The 22,973-nt window shown below is 41.9% G+C and overlaps 1 protein-coding gene and 1 long non-coding RNA gene across 5 annotated transcripts in view; one reads left to right on the plus strand and one right to left on the minus strand.

Annotated features, from left to right (window-relative positions):
* Window positions 1-19,054, minus strand: part of PPP2R5C (protein phosphatase 2 regulatory subunit B'gamma) — an 86,832-nt gene extending 67,778 nt beyond the window's left edge. For all 3 annotated transcript variants that reach the window (XM_075029825.1, XM_075029824.1, XM_075029823.1), the window contains exons 1-3: window positions 18,916-19,054; window positions 17,115-17,180; window positions 1,176-1,335 (exon numbers count right to left, since the gene is read on the minus strand). In XM_075029825.1, coding sequence (XP_074885926.1) covers window positions 1,176-1,335; window positions 17,115-17,180; window positions 18,916-18,942 — 253 coding nt within the window. In that variant the 5' untranslated portion in view covers window positions 18,943-19,054. The remainder of the gene's footprint in view (window positions 1-1,175; window positions 1,336-17,114; window positions 17,181-18,915) is intronic.
* A 174-nt stretch (window positions 19,055-19,228) lies between these two features.
* Window positions 19,229-22,973, plus strand: part of LOC142032416 (uncharacterized) — a 53,396-nt gene continuing 49,651 nt past the window's right edge. For both annotated transcript variants that reach the window (XR_012650824.1, XR_012650823.1), the window contains exon 1: window positions 19,229-19,752. This is a non-coding gene — a long non-coding RNA (uncharacterized LOC142032416). The remainder of the gene's footprint in view (window positions 19,753-22,973) is intronic.

Genomic DNA, 22,973 nt, shown 5'->3' on the forward strand with positions numbered 1-22,973 from the left:
AGCCTTTTGGTCAAGAAATTTCTCCTAATATCCAATCTAAACCTCCCCTGTGTAACTTGAGGCTGTTTCCCTCTCATCCTATTGCTTGTTACTTGGGAGAAGAGACTAACATGATGGACAATATTTCATATTCTTTTTGTAAAAACAGTATCTGTGTGAACAGAAGAATGCTGCAGTCTAATTTGGTCTATATGAAAAGCAGTGTAATTCATATGGGCTGAAAAGTTGAGTTTATTATATCAAGAAAACAATGACTGGAGGAAAAAAAGTCTTATCGCTTGACATTTTCACATTGCCTACACCAGTACTACTCAACATTTGAGCAATCTATTAGTTTCACTGCCAACTTTGAACACTGGAAAGCAGTATGCATCGCACTTCAAAACAGTTGGGTTTGGGTTGGGTTTTTTTTTTTTAAATAAACCTTCAGTGCAAATCAGTTGCTCATAAGCAGTAGATCAGTACATCTGACTACACTTGGAAAATTCTAACCTAGCACTGCTACAAGCCACCATAAGCACAGTATGCAAACATGTGTCTACACAACAGAGAGTAGCTAAAATAAAGATGATAAAAGCTGTGTTAGTAAGAGAAGATGCATCAATCACCATCATCTTTTCATCACAGATGGCAGTAAATGTAATTCTAAAAGATCACAAAGCCTTAAAATTGACAAAGGAAAAATTCATATTCACGAAAAAGACATCACGCCACTTGACCCATGCTCAGGAAAACCAGACCAATAAACAGCGATAGACCAAGTCTTCTCACAATGCCAAGAGATACTTTACTACAAACGAAGTAGGGTTTGAGCATGCTGCACTGAGAACGGATTACTAATATTTTGCATAGAGCCCAGAGCCCAAATACTCTGCTTTGATGTGAGATTAGTGAATATACTTTGACACAGACATTTCTGGGTTGAAGAAACTTAGATATTTCCTATACTGATTGCAAAGAAGGCAACACAATAGAAGTCCTCATAATAAGGACTGAAAGAAAAGAAAAAAAACCACCCAATGTGTTTGAGCATTCAAGTATGTGCAAGATTGCACATATGTATACTTGATATATAATGTACGCTGTCCAGATATAAGAAGTATGACAGTTGAGATGTTTCTCTGTCTCATGCCCAAGATCCTCCACAAGAGTCATTCTAATTTAGAAAGACATACCTTTCAAAGCTGGCAGTTTTTGAAGCTCCCTGTTATTGCTAACATTAAACCTTGAAGAACTCTGCCGCTTTTCTTTCTTCAGTACTGTCTGTGGTGCTGGTACTTTGATTTTAGAGAGTTGTGCTGGGGGAGGAGTGCTGTTTGATTTTTTGTTTGATACCTGTTTAAAAAGAAATGAAAGCAATTAATTGCAGCTGATCTTAGAAAATCTTCTAAAAAAGTTTTTGTTACAGAAATAAATGAAAGAAAATAAGCTTTTAATCAAATTGCTCTATTCATCATCCTCTGAATGTATAGCTATCTATTCTTCTGTTTCATCTTTTCAGTGTTCATTTCTGTACCACAGCCCTCATATAGAAGGGAGCAGACCACCTTGTTACATGCACTAGCCCATTTATTTGAAGTTACCAGCCAACTGAAGAGGAATTTTCAAATAATGTAGTTCCTTAGCTACTCTCACCTTTTCCCTGAGAAGTCCAGGTCTCCAAGGTATTTGGCTAACTTCAGCTTCAAAGGGATCACAGGACCACATCTATTTACAGCAGGTGAACCTTTCACTGCCTATTTGTACTGTGCCTTGCTGCTAGAGACCTAAGCTTTACTAGGGCATTCAGGCTTTGATATAACTCTAAAGGAGCAAGTCTTATTACTCTAGTAGCTTCAGCAGCTTCTAAAACATACATGAAGATTTGTAGCAGTTTACTGCCTACTCAGAGCAAGTTGTTTTTACTCTAATAATCCTTATCAGATTGTCACTGTACCTCTGTATGAAGTTTATAACATAAAACCAGAAAAATAGTTCCCACCTATAGGTTTCCAGTTTGCTGTTACTTCCCAGACTATACTTGACAGTGCTCTCCCTCAAGCTGAATAAAATGCATCATTAACAAAAACCTGTCAGAACTTGTGATGCTGCCTTTCTCATTCCTTTTTTGAAGAGGGAAAAGCAGGTTTAAAGTACGCAATAGTTCATTTTCTAAATATGAATAATTTCATTATGTTCTTTATAAGAATGATAAGACATCTAGGAGTGACCTACACTAAAAATACAAAAACAGCTGAGCAGGAAATCTTACTGCAAGTATTGTAATTCATTTCACAGGACCTTAAATTTGCTGTAGAAGCCTTTCAAATTTGCAAACAATTTTACACATTACACACTGAAGCACACATATCTGAAAATACAATTTGGCACTTTTCTGTTGCAGGAAAGACCATATTCTCCTTTTCAGGGTGCCCACGTGGTAAGAAATAGGAAAAAAATCAGATGCGAATGGGATTCAGGATGGAAATCAAGTTGTAATGCTGCTACTTTGGCAGTTTGAATGGATTTAATTAGAGTTTTGTTAAGTATAGTAGATATGAAAGCAGTGTTTTGTTCCTGCATGAAATAACATAAATGGCATTTTCATAGGGATATGGCTAAAACAACAGAAACCACTTTTCTCCATGTTCTAAAAAGGATTTCCAGAATAGCTTATTCATCAACAGCTTCCATACGGTCTAGGAGCGTACCCATTCAGCGCACATGGAAATTTACATAAATTTATCTACCTTTAGAGTCTCCAAGACAGTAATTTTATTCAAATTTTGTTCTAGCAGCGTAACTAGGAGAGAAATGTATATGCTTCAAGAATAGATTAACAGTCCTGCTATATTATATACACTGTACTTAATATACTGAAGATATGACTGAAAACATTTAGTTTTCATTAAACACATTTAAGTTAACCATTTTGCAAACTTAATACAACAGCAAAAACACTTACAGCCTTATTGAACAAATAGAGAGAGACAATATACTGAATACTAGAAGTTGTAAGTTACCAAAAACACTCTAGAACTCATTTCAGTAAAAGTGGCATACATCAGCAAGTTAAAAGCATTTATGTACAAGTAATACCTATTATCCACTTTTTAATCCCAAACACTAAATGCTTAAAAATCTTGTTGCTGAAATACCAGTGATCTGCAAGGTAAATTCTATCCATTAATTGAAGTTAAAAAAAGGTATTCCAAATAAAAACATGAATAGACTAAGCAGAAAGAAAAACAGCACTAAAATTAGGAAGCGATGACTTACCAGGTTTTAACTGTAAAAGCTAGTTAAGATGCATTATAAACAAGCACCTGTGGCAGAGTCGACCCTGGCTGAATGCCAGGTGCCCACCAAAGCCACATCTATCACTCCCCCTCCTAAGCTGGACAGGGGAGAGAAAATAAAACAAAAGGCTCATGGGTCGAGATAAGGACAGGAGAGATCACTCACCAATTACCATCACGGGCAATACAGACTCGACTTGGGGAAAATTAACTCAATTTATTACCAATCAACCAGAGTAGGCTAATGAGAAATAAAAAACAAATCTCAGAACACCTTCCCTCCACCCCTCCCTTCTTCCCAGGCATAACTTCACTCCCAGATTCTCTACCTACCCCCCGCTCCCAACGGCACAGGGGGCAGGGAATGGGGTTTACAGTCCATTCATCACACATTATCTCTGCCCCTTCATCCTCCTGGAGGGGGAGGACTCCTCACACTCTTCCCCTGCTCCAGCATGGGGTTCCTCCCACAGGAGACAGTCCTCCACAAAATTCTCCAACATGGGTCCTTCCCACAGGCTGCAGTTCTTCACAAACTGCTCCAGCATGGGTCCCTTCCACGGGGTGCAGTCCTTCAGGAGCACACTGCTCCAGCGCAGGCTTCCCACAGGGTCATAAGTCCTGCCAGAAAACCTGCTCCAGCGTGGGCTCCTCTCTCCGTGGGGCCACAGGTCCATCCTGCCAGGAGCCTGCTCCAGCGTGGGCTTCCCACGGGGTCAAAGCCTCCTTCGGGCTCCCACCTGCTCCGGCGTGGGGTCCTCCCCGGGCTGCAGGTGGGTATCTGCTCCACCGTGGACCTCCCTGGGCTGCAGGGGGACAGCCTGCCTCACCATGGTCTTCCCCACGGGCTGCAGGGGAATCTCTGCTCCGGCGCCTGGAGCACGTTCTCCACCTCCTTCTGCACTGACCTTGGTGTCTGCAGGGTTGTTTCTCTTACATGTTCTCACTCCTCCCTCCAGCTGCAGTTTCTATTCCACAGCAACTTTTCCCCTCCTTGAATGTTATCCTAGAGCTGCTACCACCGGCGCTGACGGGCTCAGCCTTGGTCAACGGTGGGTCTGTCTTGGAGCCGGCTGGCATTGGCTCTCCTGGACACAGGGGAAGCTTCTAGCAGATTCCCACAGAATCCACCCCTGTAGCCCCCCCCCCCCAATACCAAAACCTTGCCACACAAAGCCAATACGCTACTACTGCACAGGATTCTGTATTTCAATATTGTGCTTGAGCCTAATGGTGTTTTTCTGAACTGGCTATTTTCCACTGTCACCTGTTTTTTGTTCATTACTTTGAACAGGAAAAGCTGCTTTCCTGTTTTCTCTATTCCCAAACAAATTCACAATTTCAAATTAAAAAGTGCTTGCACAGATGCACACACTACGGTATCCTAAGGTAACACACACCTCAGGAAACCAAGTATTCTAAATAGCAGATAAATTCCAAAATTAGCCAAAAGTAGTTATTTAAGAGGATGGGTAATGTTTCTAATTAGAAATGTTAAAAGAAAGCATTTTTTGTTCCTATGGCAACTTCCCATCTAGCAGTGATGACTCCAGTGTAATTCTAGCCCTGAATTGCTGGCCAATTTATCCAACAGATTTCTTCCTCCTTCCTACCATCAACCATGATCATCCCTGCTCTTCAGTCATGCTCCAGTCATTCAGCCAGCATGTACCAGAAAGCTGCAAAAACACTTTCCAGTTCATTATTATTTGAATACTGCACTACACAGCTGTACCAAACAACCTCTGCAAGTGGCACTATGGTGCTACCACAAGAGAACTGGCTTCCAGAGCTTGCAGACAAGCAGCCCTTGGATAGAAGGGCACCTGGAGAAAGTGGGTTAAGTCAGCTTAAGCCCTACAGCTCAGCAGTTTTAACCACTCCTCTAAAAAGAAAACAAATTCAGACTAACAGTTCTGTGTATTTATTTGCTAAAGATTTCAAAGTAACATACTTAACTTTTTATGAAGGTAGAGTGCTCATTACTTTACACTGAAGACCTGTCATGGTTTAACCCCAGCCAGCAAGTAAGCATCACGCAGCCACCCTATCACTCCCCCTCCTCAACTGGACAGGGGAGAGAAAATAAAACAAAAGGCTCGTGGGTCGAGATAAGGATAGGGAGAGATCACTCAACCAATTACTGTCACAGGCAAAACAGACTTGACTTGGGGAAAATTAACTTAATTTATTGCCAATCAAACCACAGTAGGGTAATGAGAAATAAAACCAGGGGTTGGGGTCAGTTCATTACACGTTGTCTCTGCTGCTCCTTCCTCCTCAGAGGGAGGACTCCTCACATTCTTCCCCTGCTCCAGCATGGGGTTCCTCCCACAGGAGACAGTTCTCCACAAAGTTCTCCAACATGGGTCCTTCCCACAGGCTGCAGTTCTTCACAAACTGCTCCAGCATGGGTCCCTTCCATGGGGTCGTAAGTCCTGCCAGAAAACCTGCTCCAGCGTGGGCTCCTCTCTCCACAGATCTGCAGGTCCTGCCAGGAGCCTGCTCCAGCACGGGCTTCCCACGGGGTCACAGCCTCCTTTGGGCACCCACCTGCTCCAGCATGGGGTCCTCCCTGGGCTGCAGGTGGGTATCTGCTCCACTGTGGACCTCCCTGGACTGCAGGGGGACAGCCTGCCTCACCATGGTCTTCCCCACGGGCTGCAGGGGAATCTCTGCTCCAGCACCTGGAGCATCTCCTCCCCCTCCTTCTTCACTGACCTTGGTGTCTGCAGGGTTGTTTCTCTCACATGTTCTCACTCCTCTCTCCAGCTGCTGTTTCTGTGCCTGCCACAACTTTTTGTTTCCCTTCTTAAATATCTTATCCCAGAGGCGCTACCACTGTCACTGATTAGCTCGGCCTTGGCCAGCGGCGGTTCCAACTTGGAGCCGTCTGGCCTTGGCTCGGTCGGACATAGGGGAAGCTTCTAGCAGCTTCTGACAGAAGCCACCCCTGTAGCCTCCCTGCTACCAAAACCCTGCCACACAAACCCAGTACAAGACCCAAGCTCAGCTTCTTCCTCCCAGTAACAAACCAAACTACTTCAGAAACCACAACCCCTGAGAATAACCAATGGACATTGTGCTACATCAGTGAACAATTCAACTTATTTGACAGCAAAACAGTCAAACTACAGATACATTTTTATTGATTCTCTTCCCGTGACTAGAAAGTGAAATACCTATTCTTTCCCTCGGTCTATCAAACAGCTCCCTCCTATCCAAATGTTTATATACTCATAGACACATTCAATTCCAAAAGTGCTGATAAACCCCTAAAAATGTGTAAAATTGCTCTGAAAAAACATCAGATTGAGAATGTGTTTCTTCAGATCATAATTAAAACCCAAACATCAGGTCTTCTGATCAATTTAGTTTTCAGAAGCTAGAGCTTTACATACTTTTATGAACATTAAGACAATCAGGAACAGTGTGATTCCGACTTTTAACTTCTGCTTTTAACAACTGAAAAAAAAATAAGAGTTTATGTTCCTCAGTGCCCTTGAATAAGCCTAAAATGAATTCAAGAGAGTGAAAGGCAGGGACAAGAGAAGGAGGTTTCTTGCCAGTCATGACAGTTCAAGATAGTCCTTGCATCCCTTCTTCCCTTAAGTCCTCCTGCATCAAGCAGGATGCAGTACATTCCTTGTCTTAACATCACTGTTTTGAGCAAAGTTGGATCCTTCATCACCCCGACTTGTACACAGGGAAGCATAGGTCAGAGCACAATACTAAGTTTGTGACCAGGGAATAAAGATGTGAGTAGACCAAGCACATCTACAGTTACAGCCAATTTTCCTTTTTAAATTAAACTGATCAAACAGCCCACATGACAACTTTTACTTTTGGCCAGCCACCTACAACATAAGAGAGAGAGTACTGGGATCTGGAAGGAGGATCTATCCTGCATCCCCTGTATGTCAACAAGCCTTTCAGTAAACCCTATTCTTCCCTTTCTGACAGTCCCCCCAAAAACTGGTATTCAAGCTACCTTGACCAAACATGGGCAACCAGAAGAATTGTGTCTGATCTTACCTTTCAAAGCACACTCACTAATAACTGATCTAGACCAAAGCACACACAGCCTTCTGCTCCACAAAATCAAGAGCCTAGCCAAGCCAAGCCTAGAGTGGGGGTCAACTCTGTAACGATGCACCAAGCTTTCATACCACTTTCTAAGATAAACTGGTCAGAGCAAGGTGAGGATCTGAAATTACAGTAAAATCACCTGGATGCATCTGTCATTCAAGATCAAAAAAATTGGATGGCTTACTAGAGACAAAAATCAGATCACCGCCTTAGCACAAGGCAAGAGAGATTCTCTCTGCCTGAAGAAAACACAGTGCTAGGCAGCACCCCATATGGTGTTTCTTGATACAGATCAGTCTAACACTAATCTGCAAATTTCTTCCCTCTAATGAGTATCACCACTGAATTCAAGGGCAGCAGCAAGCCACATACCAGCAAAAACCTTGATAAAAACTCTGGACTACAAAAGCTGGATAGGTGAACCTTGTACCAATTAACACATGATTAAGACTCCCTGTGAAATGCAGGTACACAGAGCAAAAAGCATAGAACACTTTTAATGAGAATCATTAGTCTGAATCTGAGAACAGAGGGAGAATGCTTCTATTAATGCAGAATTAATCCCTTCCTTCTTTTTCTTTTGGTAGAGTAAGTAGCCTCCATGGACTTATTTTTCATTAAGATAAACAGAGTTCTGATCTATAGCACCCAGAAAAGCTCATTTCTTATCAAGGCAGCCTCAGAAGGAGTTATAAAATCATTCTGGATTATATACTGGAAATATACTTACAATGAAACTGAAATACAATTTACTGAAACTAAACAAAGAACATAAGAAAACATGAAAGGGACATTTATAACTTCATTTTCAAAACTGTATGAGGGCCCAGTATGTAATCAAAGTAATTCGGCTAAGAGGTTGAAGCCTAATATATAATCAATGTAATTAGGCTGAGAAGTTGAATTTAATTTAATCTCTTGAGATGAGAACTGAAATCAAAGATCAAGAAATCAAAATGGGTGGAGAGCAGTAAAGAGCCTTCCATGCAGTTTTTTCCCCCTCTGCAGTAACTTCAATGTAGTGTGAAAATCTCTGAACACTCCAGGAATCTTGAACTCTGCCACAGAGCTCTCCCCTTTGTGGATCTTCATCTACTGTTTTGGGGGTGGGAAACAGGGACAGATTGTATCTGGCATATGGCTCAGTAACCATCATCCTGCTAAACATATCCACAGCATACCTGCAGGAGGTGAGCTGGTGGTGTTAGATTAGCAGTTGGGACCAAGGTAAGTTGTTCAAGACAGCACACTACCAGGAGACCAGTATTTGTCAACTGATTTCAATGCTGTGTTGTTAACACCACCAGTTCAACGTGCCTTCCAACAGGACAATATCAGAATAAACTTTTGTTGTTATGGTATGAAAGATATGGCCTGACAGAGCTATCCAGACAGCTTACAGAAATTCTAGTTCATGCAGTCACTAGTAAGAAGTTTGTTATGGAGCAACTAGCTACAATCTTAATGTCAGTCAATCTACTGAGACTCAGTACAAACTATACAAAGCTTGATATGGATTCTTAATCATCTGGACACAAACAGGGGCATTGATCCATAAACAACCCAGTTAAAAACAGCAGCAAAACAACATGCTTGCTGGTTACCATTCTGGATGGTAAACAGTTCTGAGGATCTCACTTTGTTGAGAAGTCTTGCTACTACGCCATTATTGTTCACTAGTTTCACTGCCACAAGACTGTTTGGACAGACAACTTATTGAGGAGCCTCTGGAGATGCAGCTTGTGGTGCTGAAGGCTTTGGTTGGTTTCACAGAGACCACAATTTTGATTTCTATTGTTTTTCCTCAACAAAATCATTTGCCAGAATGATACCTGGATTGGCCAGCTAGAATGATCTTTGAAGCTACCTTTCTAGCAAGTATGTTTATTATCATTCAAGATTGTCTCAGTGATTGAGATACACTGGATAGTCCAGTGCTAGTCTCAACATAACTTACTATGTTTTTATTTGGCAAGATAGCAAGAGCTGTATCCAAAAGCTTTGAGGATCCATGTTATTATAATGATAAAAAAAAGACTAACTTTTCAACAGCGTGGTGACAACAAAATTTATATATTTTAGCACTCTGTAATCAGCACTCACTGATTTACATTGTAGGACTTGTTTAGCAACGGTGATTTTGCATTTATGTATAGCAATGCTACTGTTGGCTACTCTTGATGTCTAACTGTGGAGTTGTATTAGTGTTTTGTCAGAGACAACATGGAGTTTGTTGAATTGCATCAGTAACTGGGAAGTTCCCTACAAGCAGTGAAGGTCATCTGGCCCTCTTCACTGTGGAGGAGTGCCCACGGCAAGTTTTACAGTCACAGACCATTTTAGAAGACTGATCTACGACTTGCAGAAGCTCTTCCACCTTTCTTGTTGGCGTTTATTTTTCACGACACAAAGCATTGCTTGCATTTCCTGTTAGCTGCTTACACACAAGGCCCAAGTTTTATCTTCTAAAGAATTGTATCATCACGGCTTTGTGCAACACACTTGACTTGCAACACATCAAACCAATCCCAGCAATTGCCAAAGATGTCTCAGTGTGGTGTACTGCATCCTTCACATTCTTGCACTGTAATTTTACATTCATAGTTAAATATCAATAGCATAAGGTTTGGTTTCCATTTGCTCCTTCTAAACTTTTTAACTAGTTTACTCCAGGAACAAACTGACATTTGATTCCTTTCAGTCAGAGATCAGATCTGCAGCCTGAGGTTGTAGAGTATTGGCAAAGATGATAGGGTGCCCAGCCTCAGACTACAAGCGGATTGATGCTGGTTTGCATTTGCTGAACCACCACCATCAGTGAGCACCTGGTACTTCACAAACAGGCAGCAAAGCAACATTTGTTTCTTAATGGATCTTCTGTAATCAATCTTCAAAGAAACAAATGCCCCCAGAAAAGTAAAATTTGTTACCTGCAACCATCAGTTAGCTAATTAAATATGATTAAAACTAGATAATGTCCTAAGTATTATTTCAAAACATTTGTATAAATACAGAGATGAAGAATCTGAAAAATGATGGCCTGGCTTAAATTACTTTAGTTCTTGATTTTAATTTGTAATTTCTCTCTGATCAGCCTGAACCACCCTTTTACTTTCAAAAAACCCAACAAAAACTACCTTTGTGCTTCTTTATATATGTATATATATATACACACATATATATATGGACACTTATACATGTAAGGTTCCCACATTTAAAGGAAAACAAACACTAACTCATCTCATTTGCTTTAAGGCCCAACTCCTATACTTTACTGTAAATTTTAATTATATAAAGCTACTGATGAGCTAAGGCTACTGTATATGTGGCTTTACCAATGATGTCTGTGTTCTTGTGCTCCCTGATCCATTCCTAAGTTTCTCACTTCACATATGCATATTGAAATGTTTTTTTGCTTCACCCCCTGCCCACCAATGTTGTACTTGTATTAGATGGTATACAAGAGAGTTATAGTCCATGACAAGGTCCCTGGGCATTTAGTAGTATAATAATAACCTTGACCACTTCTAAAGAACTGTTACACCAAATCATTTCATCTTTGGGTCTCATCATGCTTTTACTTTACATGTCACTATTAAAGTTTACTTTTCAGTACTTCAGACTGCTAAACCAAACAGTGATGAAGAAGCATATCAAATTATAGTCACCATAAAGGTGTAGGAAACGATAACATTTGGCAGTCATCTTTTAAGTAGTATATTATTCAGGAATGGACCAGGACTTTTTCCTAGATATTTTTTTTTTTAAATTGCCCCCCAAAGCCTGAGGAGGAGGGGGACAACGACATACGAACAAAAAACCAAAACCAACCAATGCCACTTGTAGAATTACAAATTTATTCTGGCTTCAAATGAAATTGAGAGAGGAAAAAAGCCAAACAAGATTTAATGTTTGTAAAGTCTGTGAACATATGGGTGGATTCAATGGCTACCTGGTTTTTCTTACTACTTGTATTCTCTATGGGATAACTATACTAATAATTCTGTATTACACCTATGCATTAATAAACTTTGAGAGGACTCAAGTGTTCAAGGAGTGGTAGGCCTTAAGTCCTACGAAAAAACCTGAGAAACAATTTGAAACAAAGGATGAAAAGGATGTTTTCAGTTTACAAACTGCCGATACCCATTTCTGAAGGCCACTTTGCTCCTTTGATTAGAACAGCCTTTGCCTTCACTGCTGTGTTTCCATTCAGGAAGGATTCAGAGAGTTTAAAAGCATGATTAGGAAGTAAAGGATATCAAGTACTGAAACAAACCACAAACCAAAGACCTCACACACCATATGTTACACAAGTGGTTGTCAGCCTTGTGTAAGAACTAGAACGGCACAGGATCCTGTTTTCAGAAGCATCTCCTTTTAGGTAACAAAATACTTGTATACAGCAGTGCTTGATACACTTGTTTAATCAAATTCATTAGTTTTAAAAGCATAAGATTAAAGTTACATAACAAGCACTGTTAAGGTAACGTCTTTCACTATTCAGGTACATTTGCTCTGGATGCAGAAGGAAATTCCAATTCCCAAAAACAATAAGGCAAGATGTCACTAAAAATTGGAAATAGGAAATTACAGAAGTTAAAAACAAAAAAAAGCATAGCTGCTTTAAGAGTAATACATACTGCATCTTTCTAGTCAACAAATAGCATCTCATTTAGTACTAAAGGTGTATTCACTTGCTACACTTAAGTATTTTTCAATGGTTCTATCAACCCATTAAAAAAAACTGTAAAAGAAAATCAGAACTGCAAGCCACAGACAGAAATTACTTTTCAAATTTTTTTTTTTAAAAGAAGTTGGCACACCAGTTTAAAGACAAACAAACAAAAAACCCCCAAAGCCCACAGACTTTATTTACATAGCTGTACAAGAGAAAAATCCATCCTGATTTTATATAGTTTTGGTTTTAAGTCCTGTTTTGCTAATGTTAGAAGCAAAATCCCAAACCAATAGCCCTAGAAAGCTTCAGAAAACCAAAGGTCCAGCACTGTCCATTTATAGCCCTTCTGCAATTCAAGCTTGAGAGGACTAGTTGTTCAAAATCTCAAATTCATTTCATAATATGAGTACCTCTCTTCTTCCAAATGAAAGAAGACCAATTTCCAAATCAATTTTATCTACTGCATGGGACTGACTCATGAAAACACTGGCTATTTTGCCTGTCAGTCCAGCTGGGACATATTACTGAATACATACTGAAGAAACAGCTAGAGTACAGCTAGGTTTGTTATGTATTGTATTCAGCAGTCAAACATAGCTTATCGATTTGGTCCACTGAAAACTTGGGGATTTGGGGATGCTTTATTACAGGCTATCAGCCATTCCTGATCTAGATGGCTATATAACTGGCATCAAATTGACAATATGGTAGGGAATACTACCAAAACCCTTAAAACACTGTTTTATGTTATAAATAAATTAATACTGAACTTCAGGCATTAATTAAAAGAGATAAATCCGATCTATGCTAAATATATATCTTTGTAAAAGACATCTGCTTCAATGAAGAACAAATACAGAAGAATCTTCTGCCTCAAGGATGCTGAATTCAATGCACCCAAGAACGTTGTGCCACTGAGTGACAGATTGCCCACCTAACAATAATAATGGAAAAGAGCTTAAATGACAGCTGCTTTATACAAGTGACAATAAATATATATACAGAGTCACATGCAGACACAAATTAGCATACTAAACAATTAAAACAGGATAATGTCAGCTGATTGAAAGAATGTTCTGTGACAAGTAGATATTTCCAGAAATTATTTAGGAGCAGTCCCAGTCCTAATACATGTGAACAAAGTGGGGAAAACAACCCCAGAACTTTTGGAAAGGTATTCTGCTCTCCCTCGACCTCCAGAACTCAAGCTCCTCTGCCATAGTCCACAATGAGTTGCCTAATAAGTACTTATCTGTGCTAAGACTTTCAAGTTGTATCGGGTTTGCGTGGCAAGGTTTTGGTAGCAGGGAGGCTACAGGGGTGGCTTCTGTCAGAAGCTGCTAGAAGCTTCCCCTATGTCCGACCGAGCCAAGGCCAGACGGCTCCAAGTTGGAACCGCCGCTGGCCAAGGCCGAGCTAATCAGTGACAGTGGTAGCGCCTCTGGGATAAGATATTTAAGAAGGGAAACAAAAAGTTGTGGCAGGCACAGAAACAGCAGCTGGAGAGAGGAGTGAGAACATGTGAGAGAAACAACCCTGCAGACACCAAGGTCAGTGAAGAAGGAGGGGGAGGAGATGCTCCAGGTGCTGGAGCAGAGATTCCCCTGCAGCCCGTGGGGAAGACCATGGTGAGGCAGGCTGTCCCCCTGCAGTCCAGGCAGGTTCATGGAAGGGACCCCAGGCTGAAGCAGGGGAAGAGTGTGAGGAGTCCTCCCCCTGAGAAGGAAGGAGCAGCAGAGACAATGTGTGATGAACTGACCACAACCCCCATTCCCTGTCCCCCTGTGCCTCAGAGGGGGAGGAGGTAGAGAAAATCAGGAGTGAAGCTGTACCTGGAAAGAAGGGAGGGGTGGGGGGAAGATGTTTTAAGATTTGGTTTTATTTCTCATTACCCTACTCTGGTTTGATTGGCAATAAATTAATTTTCCCCAAATCAAGTCTGTTTTGCCCATGACAGTAATTGATTGAGTGATCTCTCCCTGTCCTTATCTCAACTCACAAGCCTTTTGTTATATTTTCTCTCCCTTGTCCAGTTGAGGAGGGGGAGTGATAGAGAGGCTGCGTGGTGCTTAGTTACTGGCCAGGGTTAAACCACGACAAGTTTTCAATGTGAACTAATGAGCACTGTACCTTCATAAAAAGTTTAAGTACATTACTTTGAAATCTTTAGCAAATGAATACACAGACTTGTTAGTCTGAATTTGTTTTCTTTTTAGAAAACAAAACCTCAGCTAAGCAACCTTCTAAGCCACATACTGGCCTGAAGCAAAGTATACCAGGATGGAAGACCATACATCTACTCTGTTTCTGAATCTCTCTTCTTGAGTATCAACTCCTGACCTCACAGCAAATAAGAAGAGAGGTCCATGTTGCTCCAAACGTAGCATGGCTCTTTCGGTATTACATCAAGTCATGAAGGCATAGGTAATGCAAGAAGAATTATCTTGTGTTCTTTCCCCTAAATATCTGCTTGGTGGGAATGCTGGAGACAAGAAAATAGGCAAGATAGACCTTGCTTTCAAACACAACTACAATCGGATTCTTTGAGATTTAAATGAAGACTTATTTACTTCAGTAGGTCACCTATGTACTGCAGCTACTATTTAGTACTTCTCTACACACTTATGGGCTATTGACGTAATTTTCAAACTGAGACAAGCATCAACTTAAGCGATCTTCACCCCCTTTCAGCATGGGCATCCTGACCTGGCATACCGGGAATCATTTCAATCCCTTTTCAAACTGGCCATACAGCTTCATTCAACTGAAATCTCATTTCCCTGACTGCAAGACAGGAAAAACACTTGATCATTTTTGTAAATATTCAGATCCGTTGTACATTTTTATCTATAGAAGTCCAAGGCATCATGAATTTAGTTAAGTGCTATGAAAGTGTCTATAAATAAAGTATTTGTGGGATGCTGCTGCTTGTGTTGTCCCTGTTCTTTGAATAGCAGCTTCTAGCCTTTACAATCTGCTATTTGCATTAAATTCATTTGCATTAAATGCATATGCATTAAATGCATTTTGAGGGGAAAAAGTTAAATGAACCAGCATATTTCCTAATCTACTCATAGTCCAGAAGAGGATTTTTAAAAAGCCATGTTAAAACACATGTAAAAGGAAATATGAAGACAACCTTCTCTAAAGAAAAAAAAAAACAAAACCAACCCTAAAAATGTATTCAGTGCATTCCAGAATATTTTACTGTGTTTACTCATCCCCACTATGTTAACAAATAGTTTCTGCTCATATAGGCACCAACTAACATACATCATGATTACAGCCAGCCACAATAGAAAGCAAAGTCTACATTACTATTTGTGTGCAATTACTCTATTAAGTTAATGAGTCAAGCACTGAGGTGTTCAAAATTGTATGGAGACTAAACAATGCCCACTGGGAATGGCAATCATACTATATGTGCCAGTCACATTCCCAGTCCCTTTCCCATTCTGCCCCTACTCACATATGATTAATTATCATAGATAAGTTAACTGTACTTTTCATTGGGAATTCCACCTGGAAGGACAACTGAAAAAGAAAAATGCATGAACACTACAACATATTCTCCTATTGAGATTCATCTCTCTCACATTTTAAGTTAAAAAAAAAAGCAGCTAGCTTTGCAAACACAGAAGGAAATTACAAACAAAATTGCATATATGTTTTCAGTTAACATTTAAAGCTCTCCACTAATTAACTATGGGAGCTTTACATCCTATCCTGATGTACCAAGAAGGAATAAGAAAATCAGTTTTGGTCTCAGCAGCTTGTCATTCAGAAGCTTGAGAAAATAAGCAGTCAACAAATGTACAGCAAAGATACTGATAATGATGAGCCTTACAATTGCACAGGAACTAGAATTACAGCCAAGAAGTAGTACTCTTTTTAACATCACAGCAATATACTGTAAAGACAGAACGTATTACAATAAAGTACATCTATTTACACCATTATAAACATCTATACTGATACATTTCTTATTTCATTCTATGAGCTTTCCTAATAGCTAAGATCCCTCCTAGGAGCTAGGTTCCCTCCACCAAAACTCAATCACTTTTTAATCTGAATTTGCCAAAATACTTCTACAAGTAGTTTTCAAGTTTTAATGATCTTATTAATTTCTGACAGTAGCATGCATCTTTCTGCACAACAAACAAATGAGAACTCACTGAAGTGTATCAGAAAGAATATACTTAATATTCCCACCCACCTACCCCCAAGTCATTTCAGGGAAGGGAAAAATGGTAAAGCTGGGTGAGTATTTTGTTCTCAAACATTATCTTTCAGTATCAAGACATGTAGTTTAGAGGCTGACATACATAAACTTTTCAGTGTAGTATTTTACTTTCAGGCTGTTATGAACATTTTAAAGGAAATTTCAGAAGCCACCTATGCAGTAGATTTCCAAATGAAGCAAATCTGTTAATTCTGAGTTTCTGGATTAATGTGGGAAAGGGAGTGAATAATGATTTAATCAACCCCTTTCAAGTCACTGCACCTTTCTGGTGGGCAAAACAGAGAGTAATACAGAAGGACACCCCCACCCCCACCCCCAAATTCAGCATCAACCATAGATTAATCAGTCAAAATGGAACATTCCATTGTATACCTATAAAAAGGAAAAAAAATCACACAACAAAACAACTGGCAGCCTTTGATTAAACCTAAGGTCTCCTGACAATGTAACAGGCTACTGACAAACCAACATCAACAGTTTGAGAGAAGAGAGCTCTGGGAATTACAAAGAATGATAAAAACTGCAATGAACAACTAGAAGACAAGCCCAAAACCTCACGATAAGACCTTATAAATATTCATCTATTTCCTTTTTGGTTAAGACTGTAGCAAGCAAGCATTTATTTACTTTAAATAAAATTAACTTCCTCAAAAGCATCTTAAGAAGACTTTTTGTCAACTATTGGGGTAATAGTTCCACAACCACCTTCCCTCAAAACCACCTGTCATGTCAAAATTATAACAATCTAGAAAAACTTAAAACACTCTTCAAAAGTCATGACAAATTTGCCTTAAAAAAACCTACATATTTTAGTAATATTTACCTCATGTTCTTGGTTATCTTGTCCATCTTTGCCACTTTTTGCGCTCTTGACTGATTTTGCAGGTTCCTTAAAAAAAAAGTTTGCAGTCTCAGTTACTTTGAAAAGGAGGTCTACACAGATTTTCAAGTCAAGAAATAAGGGGTTTTTTTAGACACTCACTAAGAATACTAAAGTTGACAGGACAAAAATGATACTGTTTCATTGGAAGATCTTAATGCTGAACTACCAGTCTCTACGAAGCTGCTTTAAACATTTTTCATCTGCAGAAAGGTTTTAGAATTTTATTTATGCCTCAAAATTCACCCATAAGACGAGTTTTCATATAGGTAAGCAGGCAGGGACAAAGAATGCAAGTGATTTGAACCATGTCTAAGAACTTACCCTTGCTGTCTTTGGTTTTTAGCTTGAGGAATATTTGTATTTAGTTTAGCTTTGAAATTAGCATCAGTGCAGTAAACATTTTACACTTCATTATTCTGTCTGCTCTAGGGGCTAGAAAGTCTAGTATTAGAATTAGGCCCACAACTCAAATTTCTCCTTCCCAGCATTGTACTCAACTTGCACCCTTCACCCATAGCATATTTAGCATATTTTTGAGATCTGTTATTCTCGTAAAGTTTGAATGTTTTTAATATCAAAGGGGGCAAAGATACTGGGGAAAAAGTTAAAACAAACAAACTCCTATGAACCACAACACCCAACCTCCCCACATCTAATTTTAAAACGATGTTGAAAAACTAAAAGACAAGCAGAAGTCAAACAAACAGAAAAGGTCTGGAGGGATGGCAGCTGGATGAGGCAGACGGTATATTTCACTGTTTCTGACTTCCACTTATATGGCTAATTGCCTATTACATAAAATAAAGTGCAATCCAGTTAACTTTCTGTTGGATTTAGAAGTTTTCTGCAACCATTACTTGTGCGAGCCCCTTTCGCGGCTGCCAGACAAATCACTCCCGGGAGCTCCGGGGAAAACTGAGGCAAAGCGGGGCCAAAGCTAGATCCTCTCCCACTGTGAGGAGAGGAACATGAAAATATTTCGAGTGGCGATTAGTGCTCCTTGAGGGCTTACGGTGGTCCCTCAACCACAACTTCAACTGCAGCCAGAGCCACGCAGCAGCGAAACTTCCCGGGACAGGGACCGAGCAAGCAGCTGTGGGGACAGACAACCTCCCCTAACCCCCCAGCCCTGCCGCCATGAAAAACTGCCACCCCCCCCGCCCCCAACACACCCGGGCCAGCCCCAAAGTAAAAGACACCCCCTCCCAGCTCACCCTTCCGCCAAGCACAGCTGAGGACACGTTTCCCACCCCCTCCCTCCAGCGCTCCCCCACACGCCAAAACCACGGCCTCCCTCCGGCTGCCCCCCACTCCGCGCCTGCCCACGGCGGGCTCCGCGCCCCCGCTTCGGCGGGGCGGACCCCGGGGGCCCGGCGAAACGATACCAGGACCGCCCCCCCCCCCTTCCCCTTCCCCCCTCCCCAACCCCGGCCGCCACGGCACCCCCCCGGACTAGGCCTCACCGGGAGCTGCCCCCTCCCCAGTACCCGGCTCCCGGGGGAAGGAAGGCGGCCGGCACACAGCGGTGAGAGGAGGGGGCTGCACCTCGCCCGGCTCTCCCCAGCGGCGGGGGAGCGCCCCGCCGGCCCCCTCGGCGCCGGGCTGCGCTCGCCGCTGCCGCCCCCCGCTCCCCGCCGCGCTCTGCCCCAGGCCCCTCCTCCCCGCGGGGCCTGCGCCCCGCTGCTTCCCCGCGGGGCCCGACCTCCCCCCCCCCCCCCGCCACGGCCCCCCCCCGACTCACTTTCTCCTTCTTGTTTTTATTCGGCATGGCCGCCCCACGCGCCGCAGAGTCGCAACCCCCGGCAGCCCCGCTCCGCGCTGCGCCCGCCCCGCGCTGCCGCTAGCCGCTGCCCCCGTCCTCGGCGGCGGCGGCCTCAGCCCTCCCCTTTCCTCCTCCGCCCCCCGCCCGCCGTGAGAGGGCCGCTGCCTCCCCATTGGCTGCCCGCGTCACGTGAGTCGCGGTTCCCCAAGCGTCACCTGGTGGGCGGGGCTCGCGGCGCCTTCCCGCCCCTCACCCCTCCTGTCACGCTCCCGAGCGGCGGCGGCGGCCGGGCCCGGGACTGGGACTGGGACGGCTGGGACTGGGACGACTGGGACTGTCCCCGCTCCGCCCGGGCCGCCACGGGCGGGCCCCGTGGCTCCAGCCACGCCTCGGGGTGGGCCCCGCAGGCTGAGCCGTTCCTCTCCCGCGCCCCGGTCCCGCCGCCGCTCTGAGGGGAGGCAGCGGGGCGGGCTGAGGTGTCCTCAGCGCCCCGGGCCTCCGGCAGGATCTCCCTCAGGCGACGGCACCCCGTAGGAAGTGAGAGGTCCCTGCAGCCCCCCCGAGCCCGAGCTGCCTACCGGAGCCCGCTCTTGAGTGAGGGGTATGGGCTTCGCCGCTGTGGATGCAGGGAGAGGGGGGACCGCCGTGCGGGGTCCGGGAGCCTGTCACTGGAGAGCGGCAAATGTTCAAGGAAGAAAAAAAGTAAAACAATATAGGGCATATCTGAAGCATTGTGGCCCTCTCGTACAAATCCAGTGTGGCCATCATCAGTTTGAGGACTTCAGTATATGCTTGCAGTATATGGATAAGGAAAAGGTGAGCTTTGCATAGTCGCAGCCTGATTTTATAACAGTTTCTTTATCCCTTGTTTGTTTTTAAAAGCCTGGGTGCAGATGTGTTTGTTTTCATGATGCCCACCTGTAGCAGAGATACTTTTTTTCAGACAAATCGCTTTTTAATCTCTCAAGGCCAGAATGCAAAAATCAGAACAATCTTCTTAGACAAAAGAAGAAAGGTGCATATACTTCATCTTTACAAACTGTCTTTCTCACGTGGCCAGCTTAAGCCCCAAATTACCGTTAGCTGAGGAAAAAAACCCAGGGAATACTGAAAGTCATAATAATGCCAAGACATAAAGCATTTAAAAATGAGGTTGGACGTGCTTATTAAATTCTAATTGTGCTGTGCTACAAAACGGTAGAAAAATTACAGCCTAATAAATACCTGCATAAAAATGAAATTGATCTCTTTCCTTACTTAACCTGTGAGTATCAAAGCCAGCATGAGCAAGCATCTGTGCTTTCATTTTTAGGAACTGGGATTTCTAATAACCGCTTGTGTCTGATGTGATGGTATCTACCATCAGCTTGCATCCATAATATTTGAACGCTTTGCTTTTGCTGTGGTGAAAGGACAAAGAAACTTTGCTTTTTCCAGGCACTGCAAAGTCTACTGACTATGGAGAGCTGCTTCCTCTCTCTTCAGTCCCCTTCCTTTCCTGTTTCTTAAGTGCTAGAAAACAAATCATGTCTGCCTCTTATCCTTTCCCTAATCTTCTCTGGTTTGAGGATTTAGAAATGAGGTGCAGTTATCACTATTGTGCTTCTGTTAAGAGCCAGTCATGAAAGAGTTACTACTAATAAATGAGCCTGCTGATCAAAAGAACAACATGGATTTTGAACATACTAAGAGACAGTAAGGGAAAGAAGTCTACCTCCGTCTGTAGTTTGGAGTTTGATCAGTGTATGAAAGGGTTTGTACAGCCGAGGATAAACTTGAGAGCTTCCAGTTCTTTGTTAGGTTTCAGCTTCATAGAAGCTTAAACTACTCTTAATTCCCAGCTGTTGTGTTCCTATCTCCCTCCTCTGCACTGATGCTGGTATTGTGCAGGTCCTTAAACCAGCTCATAGAATTGATCAGGTTGAAAACTCTCCCACCAAAGTGATATGTTGTTTGGGGTTTTTTTTTGCCTTGAACTGGCACACCAACACCTGCTTCTGTAAACACTAGCATTGGCCAAAGGAAGGGGGTGGAAATATGTGGCGGGGGCGGGATGTGACCTCAACAGCCTAGATTTAGATCAGTTTAAGCAGCTTAATGAGTTTCTCATTGGCTCTTGGCCTCCTTTGTGCTTGCTAGTGCTCATAGTTTTTCCAAATAATGGAAAAACTCTGTCAGTATTGTTGTTACCCAAGTACTTCTGAATAGCAGCAGCGAAAATTGTCTGTTCTTATTTTGCTGTTAGTTGGGAAACCTTGAATCAATACGTCAGACTGAATGCAGGTTCAAAAGATGGCACTGACTCAGTTAACATTTAGGAGGTTTTCTTTGTGACCACAGATGTAGAAACTCTTGTGAAAACTTGACTCCCCCTCACCTCACTTGCTGGGGAAAGAGTCTTATTCACCAGTAACAGAAAGCAATTGTGTTTTTCAAGGCCTGCTGTATTATATGAAATAATCAGTGGGTGGAGGTGGTTTACAAGAAAAATAGTTCCATCTGTATGCTCTAGTGTCTTCATAAAATATGAGAATAAGACAAGTGACTTACATTTTCATGCGGCACTAAGATGAAATCTTATTTTTTACTACAGTGGCCCGTCATTATTCTGCTACAGAGTAGAATTAAATATGTAAATAAGGTGATGTAATCTGAGTGTGAATATGACTATATTAATATTTGCATTAACTTCTGAACATGTTTCATGCAAACTAGATGTTTTCAAAAACCAGAACAGATTCAGACTGATTAGGCTATCTCTGTAATTAAAATAGCAAAAGCTAATGCATGTAGCATAGCTACCAATTTGCATTTTTTTACTGTATTGATGAAATTGTCTAAACTTGCAAAAGTTAAATCACAAAATAATTTCAAGTCTTGTGTAAAACACCTGGATAATATTTAATAGCTTGAAACCGGGCCAAGTGTCCCATGTGCCAATGAAAGGGGAATATTTACACAGTCGATTACAACTGTATTGGATATTCTTTTTCTGTTTTGTTTTAATTCCTTTACAGCAGTTAAGCAGTCATGCTCTGGCCTGAGTTTATTGAACAGATCACTGTCACTGTGATAGGGATAACATCTTCCATCCCCAATTGTACAGTTTTACTGCTTTCCATGAACTCTCTCTAATTTAATTGGGTAGTATGCCAGTTCAGCTTGCTAAAATGGCAGGAAACTAACTGAGCAGGGAAGACAGGAGACAATGAGACTTTTTGCTAGCAAGCTGTTAATTTGGCTCAACTAAAACTATGCAACTGCACTTGTGGACAAGGTCTGAGAAGCCAGTGAACTGTCATCATTATACACAATTGTCAAATATTGGCAGGCTGTTTCTCAAAACACTTCTTTATTGACTGAAGCAGACCTCTTCTGTTTTCTGGCACTCTGTGTCAGACGTAAAGAGAGAACTGAAAACTGAAGCACCGCTGGCAGTGAAGAGGCTGGAATAGATGGGTTGAAATTTAAACAATTTTTCCATGCTTGTGCTGGCCAAACTACTAGTTAAGGTAACTTTCATGTCAGGAGTAGTGAAACTGCCTTCAGATGTAATCTGAAGGCACTAACTGAGGGAATAAACTACTTCTTCAGCACCTGCAATAGACTCTGATTCTATGCAACCTAGCATCAAAAGGTGCAAAGCCAGTATATTCAACTTCACAAAGAAGCTTAAACATCTTTCAGAAACCTTCTCCACTAGCATGGATTTATTCTGCCTACCCTGAACTACATGAAATAATTCTTGGGCTGCTCTCAATCTAAAGAGTTAGACTTTAATTCTCCTCAATTCTTTTAATATCCATTAGTGTTGGATGCCCTGCTGTCATGATCTGCTGTGTTGTAAATGTTACAAAATAATTTATTCAAAGCTGTACAAAAGTCAGACTTTTTTGAGGTAATGAGTGACAGGTCAAATTTTAGAACTTCATGCATGTGACTAACATGATATTTCAGCCCTGTGTGTAACCACATAGTTACAAATGGCAATTATTGGCATCACTTAGCACAGAACCAGCAGTGCACATTCAGAACCA

This window comes from Buteo buteo, chromosome 6 (assembly GCF_964188355.1).
Source record: "Buteo buteo chromosome 6, bButBut1.hap1.1, whole genome shotgun sequence".
NCBI lineage: Eukaryota > Metazoa > Chordata > Aves > Accipitriformes > Accipitridae > Buteo > Buteo buteo.